The 12,467-nt window shown below is 43.1% G+C and overlaps 1 protein-coding gene across 1 annotated transcript in view; it reads right to left on the minus strand.

Annotated features, from left to right (window-relative positions):
• EFTUD2 (elongation factor Tu GTP binding domain containing 2) overlaps positions 1-12,467 on the minus strand; it is a 54,525-nt gene that overhangs the window by 11,073 nt on the left and 30,985 nt on the right. The window contains 3 exon segments of the mRNA XM_044003767.1: positions 2,266-2,356; positions 3,159-3,222; positions 6,816-6,940. Of these exon segments, the coding sequence (XP_043859702.1) occupies positions 2,266-2,356; positions 3,159-3,222; positions 6,816-6,940 (280 nt within the window).

A 12,467-nucleotide genomic window follows, 5' to 3' on the forward strand; every position in this document is an offset into this window, starting at 1 on the left:
CCCATATGGAAACACCAAAGTTGGAAAATTATGGCCTGCTCTGGTGAGAGGCCCTTGGAAAGACTGGTCACTGATTGGGAAAGACCAGACAGGCTCTCCCAATAGCTGCTGGTCTCCATTCGAGGAGACAGAGGGCGCTCAGTGCTGCCATCTTGTGTCTAAAAGCAGCATTTCACCTCGGCCAGGCAATCACCCATATCTCTCCATGAAAGAGTGTGATTTAGAGCATCACAGCTCTGTGAGGAACCAAAAAAGGTCACTTGGCAGTGACCATTTTGAGCACAGGGCTGGACATACATCACCCTTCCTTCAGGCAAGGCCGCACCTAAATCATCCTCAATGCTCTCAGGGTATATAGGGAGGGTGAGTCTATAAATTTCTTTCATGAACCCTAGCTGGTCATTCAACATTCTCTTAAATCTGGCCCCAACTCAGCTTTATTTTGCATGTCTCCTCTCGTGCCTCTTATGCTCCAACCAAACTTTGCATCCTTATTCACAGTGTTCCCTAGAGCTGGAACGCTGCAACAGCATCCCAGCAGCCCCCATCCCCATCTCTGGCAGTAAATGGTTTGCATCTAGTACAACTGGCAACAGCTGATAGAGAACTTCCCCCAGGTGGGTGATCCGAGGCACAGGTGGATGGGGAGCTATCTGGAGGGGACAAGCCTCTCTCAGGAGTTCAAAGAAGCTGTTCCTCCCCCTTTAATTCCAGGTGGGCAATCCTACTCAGGGTAACTAAGCACCCCTTTTCAGACAAAGGAAGGCCACGTCCTCATTACTGATGCTGCTTAAATAAAGCAACTGCTGGATTTCGTACTCAGGCTTCTGTTGTTTCAATGAGCCAGGCCAGAGATTTTGAGCATTGGCAGAGACATCATCCAGCTTATATGCCCACTCTTGATGCCTTCAGCTAGAGTGACCTCTTCTTCAGCTGAGCTCAGGGCACTTTGTACTTTTTTGTTTTGAAAGGCACTTAAATTCTAAATGTGCTAATTCATACTTGCCATACCACAATGAATTGTAAACAAAGTAGAAGCCTAATGATTTGGGAATGACTAAACAGACTGTGAACGTGAATGCAATGGAATATTACGGTGCTGTAAAAAATGATGACTCCAGAGAAGCTGGGGGAGTACTTGAATGAACTGATGCAAGATGAGGTAAGCAGAACCAGGAAAACAATTTACAAAATGACAACAATGTTAATGGAAAGAATAACCACCACAACAAAACAAGTGAAACTGAATGCAAACCACATGCAAAATTATAATGACCAAGCTTGGCCCCAAAGAAGAGCTATGAGAAAACATCTCCTACCAATTCTGTGGGTGTGGAACACTGCATATAACACCAGACTTTTGTGAAGCCAATTAGCTTTGCTGAGCTTTTCCCTTTTATACTTTTTACTACAAGGGATGGTTTTCTGGAAAGGGGGTTAATGCCTCCCACTTATATGCTAGGAAATAGAAATGATATAAAAACAAACAATATTAATAAACTTTTTTTTTTTGGATGGGGCAATGAGGGTTAGTGACTTGACCAGGGTCACACAGCTAGTAAGTGTCAAGTGTCTGAGGCCAGATTTGACCTCAGGTCCTCCTGAATTCAGGGCTGGTGCTTTATCCACTGTGCCACCTAGCTGCCCTATAAACATTTATTTTTAAAAGTTTGTGTGTGAATTCATCCATTTTGTGTCACATAGCCCAGAAGAGAAAAAAATGTATTGAGCAAATACTAATAAAGCCTTCTTCCATGAAGCTTTGTCTAACTCCACCCCACTTCATTCTGGGGCTTCCTCAGCTGCCATAATGAATTTCAATATGTTATTTATTTAGCATCTGTTGATAAGTAACTGTTTTCAACTGGATCACAAGCCGCTTGAAGACTGAAACTGTTGTCACACGCTTTTCTAATTTTTCCATACACTTTCTGGCACAAATAGCTGGTGGTCAATTACTCCTAGCTGAAGTGAATTCTCAAGGCATCCCAGCAGGACTGGCTTCCCCCAGAAGACTGATCCTTTGTATTCCATCCCATATCTCTTCCCATCCGATGGAACCTAGCACACATCACTACTCAACAGATGCTCAAAAGACGACTTAATATCCTAATAAATGGCAATGCACAGCAGGGTGGACTTAAGGGATGGAGGGAGCCACTCATCATGACTGTGCATCTTTGGCTCAGAAGAGCAGAACAGACCCGAGCAGGAAAGGGATGGGAAGATGTGGGAGGACAAAGTGACACATTCACCTCCACTCACCTGAGCTAAGATCTTATAAAGTGGCTCTAAGACAAACTCCACAAAACTTCGCTGGGAACTGCTGGTTGGGGCCTTTTTGGTAAACTTCCGCCTAAAGGGTGAGAGAAAAGAGAGCTGTGGATGCATTTTGAGGACAGAGTGCCTATCACCAGTCAGGAGATGAGAGAACAAAGTAAAAACTGTCAGAGGATGATTCCTAAGGGAGTCAGCCTCTTCACTTTAGAAACTCAGTCAATCTCTGGACCCCACACTTTGGCAGTGCTCTCCTCCTGATTGGCTAATTCCTCTCAGAACCTCCACTTATAGAAGGATACTCAGCACTGCCCCACCCAGCTTGGCCATGTCTTCATTCCTGACTCTCCAGTTTCTCTACCATGCCCCCAAGGTGACATGTTCCACATGTTCTACCTCAATCCCCAATGAAACCTAAATTTCTTTTTTTAAATTTCTTTCTTTCTTTCTTTTTTTTTTTGGTGGGGCAATGAGGGTTAAGTGACTTGCCCAGGGTCACACAGCTAGTAAGTGTCAAGTGTCTGAGGCCAGTTTTGAACTCAGGTACTCCTGAATCCAGGGCTGGTGCTCTATCCACTGCGCCACCTAGCTGCCCCTGAAACCTAAATTTCTTGAGGACAAGGACTGTCTTTCTTTCTGCTACCTAGTGCTTAGCACAGTGCCTAGTACACGGCAAATGCTTAATAAGTGCTTCTTGACATAAAAAAAACACATCATCTCCCTGGTTAGAGCCAATGGAGTCAATCTCATTTAGGAAGAAGAAGAGCAATATGGCACTGAATGCTTCAGGTTTGACCTTTATGAGCTCTCCTCCTCCATGTCCTCAGTGACTGGGAGGCAGACCACCCCCCAAGGAAAGGAAAAATCTTCATGCTACTTACGTTTTAGGATTGAAGTAAATGTCACCCCACAGCCTCTTGGCAAATTCTTGGTAATTGATGTCACCTAGAAGACAAGGCAAAACTGATAATCCACTTCCTGCTTGGAATGCTTGTTTGAATCCTTTATTTTGTCACTACTGCCTCCAAAATTAGAGCATCAAGAACCTTCTTTTTCCAGGCTTAAAAGATTCTGACCATGAGCACACGTGGAAAAGCGAGACAGAAAGAAGCAATTGATTCAAAGACAATGAGTAAGAGGCAGAATGAGACACACATTTTTGGACACAGTCAACATGGGAATTTGCTTTCCTTGACTATACATATCTGTTAAAAAGGGCTTTGTTTTCCTTTTTTCTTTTTCCTCCATTAGAGGGTGATGGGACAAAAGGAAAGGGCAGTAGCAAAAAAAAAAAAAAGGCAAAAGAAGAAAAAAGGGCTGCTAAGGCATCTTTATTATTTTTTATTTTAATTTTTAATTTTAGAATTTTATTTTCCCAAATTCCATGTAAATATGAATTTTGACATCACATTTTTAAGACTTTGTGTTCCCAATTCTCTTCCTCCCTCGCTATCCCCCCTCCCCCCCTGAACTCAAAATATTTGATATAAACTATACATGATCAGTCACGCAAAACATTTCCACATTAGCCAGGTAGTGAAAGTAAACAGACAAAAACAAAACTTAAGGTATCTTTAAAAGCTGCAGAGAACAGAGAGAAGGCCATAAGGAAGCAGACAAGCATGGCAGCCTGGACAGCTATAGGTTGAGTTTATTATATACTTAAAAATTAAAGCAAGCTATGCATAATAGAAATCAGCAGCTTCATGTAAAATTCTTTTTTAAAAACCACTTTATGTGGTATTTGTTAAATTCAGAATAAAAATAAGCATAACTAAGTCAATGAGACCATGCTGAAACCAAAACTCAGCTCTAAGTCTCTCTCATACTTTCCAGTCACAGCATTTCGTGGTGCGTGAAGAAAAAGATGACTGATGCTTCTTCTGACTTTCTTGCTTCTCTGCTAGCACTGACACCCCAACCCTCCCTTTCGTTTCTCTGTGATCCACGGGGAAGCTCTGGGAGGTTGCCAATTTTAGCAACCCTACAGCTGCAGCCCTCCTGGCCCACCTCATTTCTGCTGTCCCCCTGCTCCAACTTTGCATGCATACAGGATCTTGTAGTGTCCAGGAAAAAAATAGGAAATCTAGTCTGGAGTCTGTGACATTTAAAAAAAATTTTTTTTTTAAATCCCAAACCCATGAGGTTTTCTGGTTGGGCTGTAAGTTCTGATCCTGATTAAGACAGACTGAACAACTCAGCCCTTCTAACAGTGGGTTCAAGCCCAATCTAGTTGAGTCTCCCACTGGGCCAAATGACAAGCTGAAATTCAGAGGCTCTGGGAGATTCTGCTGTTACACTGGCATCTCTAGAACTTCCTTTACATAGAAAACTCTATCTGGGTATCTTTTTTGTCACTTCAGACTTATTAAGTCTAAAATCAAAATAATTATCATTCTTCTATCCCCTTGTCCTCCAAACCAGCTCCAATTATTTGTTAGGGATTCCATCATTTGACCCCTGACTATGGCCACTCCACTACTCATCTACAGAATGCTCTGTTCTCATAACATTGGTTTTGTCACTATTACCTGAACATGCTGTGCACATTCCTAGCTCCAAGCATGTTTTCCACACCTGGAATGCCTTCCTTATGTCTACTTATCTAAGTCTTTCACTTTCTTCAAAATCCAACCCAAATCCAACTCTGAGGCTTACTCCCTCCTCTGAAATGCTGGGCCACTCACTAGTTATTACTGCAGTTATCATTGACTTGGCTCTGAGCTTCTGCTGTTTGAATTGTTATTGATCCCTCAAGTTTATGTGTTTTCTCCCCGATATGTCTCCAAAGTCCCTGAGGGTTGGGATTGTGTCTCCCAGGTCTCCTCTCTCTCTCTGCATCTCCAGTGCCTAGATCATAACTACTGCTACAAACATGTACACTGACAGTGACAAAACTGAATGTTACTGGAATGTGCCCTTTCTGTGTTTTCCAGAACGACATTTTCCTGCACTAACACTGAGACAGAGGGTAGGAATTTGTCTCTCCCACGTCTCAAAGACTTCCAACTAGAAGGGGCAGCTAGGTGGCGCAGTGGATAGAGCACTGGTCCTGGATTCAGGAGGACCTGAGTTCAAATCCAGCCTCAGACACTTGACACTTACTAGCTGTGTGACCCTGGGCAAGTCACTCAACTCCAACTGTCTCACAAAATAAAAAAGAAAGAAAGAAAGACTTCCAACTAGTAGTGCCATCATACAATTACATTACAGCTGCAGAAAAGGTTCCTGCAATTCTGCTTCACATCACCTATGCTCCACCATTGTAAATAGGTTCATACTGTCTACACCAGCAGGTCCCAGTCTGATACCAGTTTCCCATATCAGTCTATGCTTGAAAAGCCCTTCTGAATGAGGTCCAATGTACCCATTCTTCTTTCGGGTCTTAGAAAGGGGTATTTACTGGGGTGTAATAATAACAGTTGGTACAAAACCAATCGTTCAGACCAACAGTCTGTAACATACTCTCCCCACCAGTCTATACAGAGTCTAGGGGAAAGTGGGCTCAAGTTCAGAGTATGTCTTCTCATTCTTTCATAAGAATAAATACATAAACCTATATCAGATTACCTGCTGTCCAGGGGAGGAGGGAAGGGAGAAAAATCTGAAATTGGAAATCTTATATAAACAAATGTTTTGAAAACTCGAAAAAAAAAAAAAGAGTTAATGTGACCAAAATAGGGAGGCTTGGATAAGAAAGCTTCAGGGACTCTCAATTTGGGAAGCTGAGGCAGGAGCTCTTGAGAAGCCAGGAAGCCCATATAAGAGTTCAACAGATGGGGCAGCTAGGTGGTGTAGTGGTTAAAGCACCAGCCCTGGATTCAGGAGGACCTGAGTTCAAATTCAGCCTCAGACACTTGACACTTACTAGCTGTGTGACCCTGGGCAAGTCACTTAACCCCAATTGCCTCACCAAAAAAAGGAAGAAAAAAAAAGAGTGGGGGGGGGGGGGCGCAGCACAGCTAGGTAGCACAGTGGATAAGGCACTGGTCCTGGATTCAGGAGGACCTGAGTTCAAATCTGGCCTCAGACACTTGACACTTACTAGTTATGTGACCCTGGGCAAGTCACTTAACCCTCATTGCCCTGGGGGGGGAAAAAAAAAAGAGTTCAATAGAGGAGTGTACATAGCCACTGCAAATCCAGTGCAGTCTTTTTAACCAGCCCTCTCAGGACCCTTGGCAGACTGAACTGAACTATTACAAAGGCCAACGATAATAGATGCTCCACATTTCAATAATGTCACTCAAAGTACTTTGCTGGCTTAAGGCATTCCTGGCTTCAGGGTATGCAGTATATCAGGAGAGTTTTCGTCCTAAATAGTAATTCACCTTTCCCTGATTTTTTCCTATCACTTCTACTTTTTTAATATTCAGAATTCACTTGATCCTAAGAAGTGGCCTGGAGAAAGAAAAGAGTACTCAAAATAAAGGTAAAAGTCAGAAAAAAAGCTCCTATTGAAGACTCTGGCAGCTTGCCAAGATGCCATCCACTCAGAATGAGAAACTCTGTTGAAGTAAAAAAGACAGATAGCTTACCAAAGGTGTCGGCATAGATCTTGGCAAAGGAGCCCAGTGTGAAGCAGATGCTGTATTGGGAACTGGAAAAACAGACGTTGCCCAGAAGCGGAGAGAGGATCAGGTTCTCATCAGTGGAATACATGCTGAAACAGAGATGGCCACAAACAGAATGACAAGCTGGTATGGATACTTGGATGACAGGATAATATTGACACATGGCATGTATCTCTGAGTGGGACAGGATCATCACACAATCCAATCACCTAAATGGGCTTATATAATAAACTCAGCACTGCCAAAAGCCTGGCCCAAGAGAGTGATGTGATGGAGGTGTTTCCTAACTCTCATTAACAAGCTGACTTCCCAGAGTTGGGAATAAAAATACATAATCCTGGAAAAAGTTCACTGCATGGGACTGCTGAGGGCAAACCAGAGGCCAGAGACAAAGAACATAAATCCACCATGCCAAGATATGATTGAATTTTTTAAAACTGGCAATTATACTAATATACCTGGAATATTCATTCAGGCAAACTTGTCTTCCTTGTAGCTTATCATCTGCTAAGACATTCTCCCTACCAGGCAGTCTTATCTTGTTTTGTTTTTTCAATTCAGTGTCTTTACCTTAATCTTAAGAATGTCTATTTTGTGAGTTTAGGACTATGAGGCAGGCTCTCCTCACTTTGTCCTGATGTAGAATCATAGATTTAGAGATGGACAGAATCTTGGAATTGGTTGGGGCAGAACTAGTCAGCCCAATGCCCTGAGGCTCAGTAGAATTGATAGATTTGCCCAACATTATATAAATTAGTAGCAGGACTGAGATTTGAATCCATGTTCTGTCTCCAAAATCCAGTGTTTGCCCTATGTTACCATAGTCTCTCACCAAATTCCTTAATACCATTTGGTGCTATTATTTTTTCTTCTGTCAAAAACTTCCTTTCTCCCATGCCCCATTCTGCTGCCTGAACTACTCAGGCTAGGTGTCGAACTAGATAGAGCACTGGCCTGAAGTTGGGAGTACATGAGTTCAAATCTCATCTCAGACACTTACTGGTTGTGTGATCTTAGGCAAGTCACTCAACCCCAATTGCCTTAAACATCCAGGGCCATACCCAGTCCTCCTGATGTATATCTTGCCAGTGACCCAGATGGCTCTGGAGGAGAGAGTAAGGCTCATGACCTTGCACAGCCCTCTCTCACCTAAATCCAATTCACTATAAGTCATGACATCACTCCATTGTCATGGTATTCTTCAAGAATGAAGGGATGAAGCAGCTAGGTGGCGCAGTAGATAGAGCACTGGCCCTGGATTCAGGAGGACCTGAGTTCAAATCCGGATTCAGACACTTAATACTTAACTAGCTGTGTAACCCTGGGCAAGTCACTTAACCCTAATTGCCTCACAAAAAAAAAAAAAAAAGAATGAAGGGACAACCCTTTGACCCAGCAATATCACTACTAGGTCTATATCCCAAAGAGATCATAAAAAGGGTAAAAAGACCCACATGTACAAAAATATTCATAGCTTCACTCTTTGTGGTGGCAAAGAATTGGAAATTGAGGGGTTCCCATCAACTGGAGAATGGCTAAACAAGTTATAGTACATGCATGTAATGGAATACTCTTGTGCTATAAGGAATAAGCAGGTGGATTTCAGAAAAACCTGGAAAGATTAACATGAATTGATGCTGAGTAAAATGTGCAGAACCAAGAGAACATTGTACACAGTAACAGTAACACTGTGTGATGATCAACTGTGATAGACTTAGCTCTTCTCAGCAATAAAATGATCTGAGATGTAAGAAAATAATGGGCTTCTACCAATGCCCAAAGGCCACAGATTGATTTGGACTGATTAGATTGACTAAGTGATTGACTTTGCTGATTAATTAACTTAAAGTTGACACCTGCCTGACTCCCAAGAGGGAGTGTTCTCAGAGGCTGTGAACTCTGACTTTAACACGGGACCACCCTCAAATCCTGTGAACCAATAGATTTGGTTGAAGTGGGGCAGCTAGGTGGTGCAGTGGATAGAGCACTGGCCCTGGAGTCAGGAGTACCTGAGTTCAAATTCGGCCTCAGACACTTGACACTTACTAGCTGTGTGACCCTGGGCAAGTCACTTAACCCCAATTACCTCACTTAAAAAAAAAAAAAGATTTGGTTGAAGCTAGCCAATTAGCTTGAAGCAGTGTGTAAGGACCACCTCTCCTCTGGACCCATAAAAAGCTTCCAACACACAGTTACTCAGCAGTTTTGGTGTTCAGATAGGCTTGTGGTGGAGGACTTGAGGAAGAACCAGACCAGGCTGGAACTCTAGGCTAGATAGGCCTTTTCTTTTCTTTTTTTTTAGTGAGGCAATTGGGGTTAAGTGACTTGCCCAGGGTTACACAGCTAGTTAAGTATTAAGTGTCTGAGGCCAGATTTGAACTCAGGTACTCCTGACTCCAGGGCCGGTGCTCTATCCACTGAGCCATCTAGCTGCCCCAAGAAAGGTATTAAGGAGCCAGGTTATTTTATTTATTTATTTTTATTTTTTTGTGGGGCAATGAGGGTTAAGTGACTTGCCCAGGGTCACACAGCTAGTAAGTGTCAAGTGTCTGAGACTGGATTTGAACTCAGGTACTCCTGAATCCAGGACCAAGTGCTTTATCCACTGCTCCACCTAGCTGCCCCATAGGCCTTTTCTTAACTTTCTGACCCAGGTGTTCTCTTTTTACCTAATACCTGGTATGCTTTAATAAATGTTTAATGTTCAAAACGGGTGCTAAAACTTCTAATTTATATTAGACACATTGTCACAAAGACAAAGCCAAAAGAGTCATATATTGGAAAATGCTCTCCACATCCAGAGAAAGAACTATGGAGTCTGAATGCAGATTGAAGCATACTATTTTCACTTTTGTTGTTGTTTATTTTTTGTTGTTGTTTCTTCCTTCTTTTGTTTTTTTCCTTTTGTTCTGATTCTCATCTCACAACTTGACTAATGTGGAAATATGTTTAACATAATTGTAATGTATAACCTGTATCAGATTGCTTGCTGGCTTCGGGAGGTGGGAGAGAAGGGAGGGAGGGAGGGAGAAAAATTTGGAACTCAAAATCTTACAAAAATTAATGTTGAAAACTAATGTTGAAATTGAAAAAAAAAATTAAAAAAGAATGAAGGACAGACAACTTGAACAAAGTACATCTTTATCTATGGACTTTCCCTGGTCTCTTGCCACTTGGACACTAAGTCCTAACAGTCTGACTCTTAATCCTTTTGGCATCCCCTTGCCACCACCCTCATACGGATTCTCATTACTGTTCTATTCCTGATGTTTCGTCCTCACGGGGCTGTTTACTTGCCCTCTCTCTGCGCACTAACCTGTCCTTCACAATGCTGCCAGACAAATCTCCCTGGAGTTTATATCTTTTCTCAAAGTCCACCCAAAGGCCCCTCTTCTATACTAAGTAATCTTGAAACTCTGCATTGACCTGGCATTCAAGACCCTCTAATCTGGTGCTGCTCTATTTTCCCCATCTGACCTCAGAATGATATTTCCAAGTCGTGTACTTTATATCCGTGATGTTAACTGTGCAGTCACTGCAACAAAGCAACCCTTCTATTCCTACCTCATTGATTCCCTACTCCACTGACCACAGTGGCTGTTGCAAACCACTTCTCTCCTCAAGTCCCTCACAACAAGCCCTTCCCCCCCCTTTGGAGCTGAGAATCTTACCTTATACTTCACAAAACATCAAGGCCATTAGCAGGAAGCTCTCTCTCCTCCCCTTTTCCTCTGCACACATCCTGCTGACATCCACCCCCACCCACTATGTCCTCCTTCACTGAAGTCTCTGATGAAGAGGTGATCTTTCTTGCCAAGGCCAACCCCTCTCCAAATACTCTCCATCCTCTCTCCAGCACATTGCTCTATCATGCCTACTGTAATTTTAAATCTCTCCTTATCTATTGATTCTTTTCCTGTTGTTCGAAATCATGCTCAAGTCTCCCCATTCTTAAAAAACCCTCACTAGATCCTGCTATCTCCTCTAGCTCTCACTCCATTTCTCTCCTGCTAATCATCTTGAAAAAAGCCAACTGGTGACACCTATGCCTCCTCTCTGTTCACTCTCGTGAACCCTCTGCAATCTGACTTCTTAGCTCCTCGCTCAAATGAAACTTTGCTCTCCACATTTACGGCCAAATCTAATAGCTTCTTTCGAATCCTCCTTCTTGAGCTCTTTGAAACATGACACTATTGGCCACTTTCTGCTCTCCTCTCTGGGTTTTCATAACATTGCTCTCGCTTTCATATCATGTCCTCTAACTGGGAGTATACCTCAAGGCTCTGAACAAACCCACCTCTTTTCTCTCTCTCTCTCTCTCTCTCTCTCTCTCTTTCACTTGCTGATCATATCAGCTCCCATTGCTTCAATTATCATCTCTATGCAGATGATTCCTAGATATATACATTTGGCTTTAGTCTCTCCTGAGCTCCAGCTGCTCAACATTAACTCCCTATTGGACACCTCACTCTAGACTTAACTCTCTTTTAAACCTTCCTTCTTACTGTTGAGGGTCCCACCATCCTCCTAGTGACCCAGATTCACACCCTCAGTACCATCCTTGACACCTTACTCTCTTCCTCCCCACGTATCTAACCCATTGCCAAATCATGTTTTTATCTCAACAACATCTCTTGCACCTGCCCTTTTCTCTTCTTCTCAGTGACTACCTTCAGGTCCTTATCATCTCTCACCCAGACAATCAGTGGTCTTCTAAATTGGTCCCTCCCTGCCTCAGGTTTCTCTCTACTCTAAATCAACCTGCACACAGCTGCCAAAGAACAGTCGGACCACATCACCAAGCCCTATTCAGTAAATTGCAGTGGTTCCCACTCACCTCTAGAATCTAACTTCTCCATGTGGCATTTAAAGCTCTTCACATGTTAGACCCTTGTAATCTTTCTAGGCTTCTTTCACATCACTCCCTTTCATGTGCTCTATGGTGCAGCCATATTAGGCTACTTATTGTTCCTCACACATGATGTTCTATCTCCAGTCTCGATACCTCTGTGCTAACCGTCCTCATGTCTGGAGTGCTCCCTCAGAGTCCCTGGCTTCCTTGGAGACTCAGCCCAAGTGCCGTCTTTGGTAGGAGGCCTTTCTGGGTTCCCTCAGCTGCTGGACTAGCCTTCCTGTCAAAGGTTACCTTCCATCTACTCTGTATATATCTTATAAATTCCTATACATGTATAGATTATTTTCACCAATGAAATGTAAATTCCTTGAGGGCAGGGACTTTTCTTTGTATCCCCAGGAATTAGCACAAGGCCTGGCACATACTAAGTTTTTAACAAATGTTTGCTGACTGGCTGATCTCATTTTGATCCCCATAACACTTCTGTGATGGAAGTTCTCTGTGCACCATTAGCCTCTTCTTCTTCTTGTGTGTGTGTGGGGGGGGGGGGGGGGGGCAATTGGGGTTAAGTGACTTGCCCAGGGTCACAGAGCTAGTAAGTGTCAAGTGTCTGAGGCCAGATTTGAACTCAGGTCCTCCTGAATCCAGGACCGGTGCTTTATCCACTGTGCCACCTAACTGCCCCATGCCTCTTCTTAAAGATGAGAAAGAGGAGGCTAAAGGAGACAAAGTGGTTATCCATGGTGACACTGCTTCCCTCT

The sequence above is a fragment of the Dromiciops gliroides genome, chromosome 4 (assembly GCF_019393635.1).
Source record: "Dromiciops gliroides isolate mDroGli1 chromosome 4, mDroGli1.pri, whole genome shotgun sequence".
Lineage (NCBI taxonomy): Eukaryota > Metazoa > Chordata > Mammalia > Microbiotheria > Microbiotheriidae > Dromiciops > Dromiciops gliroides.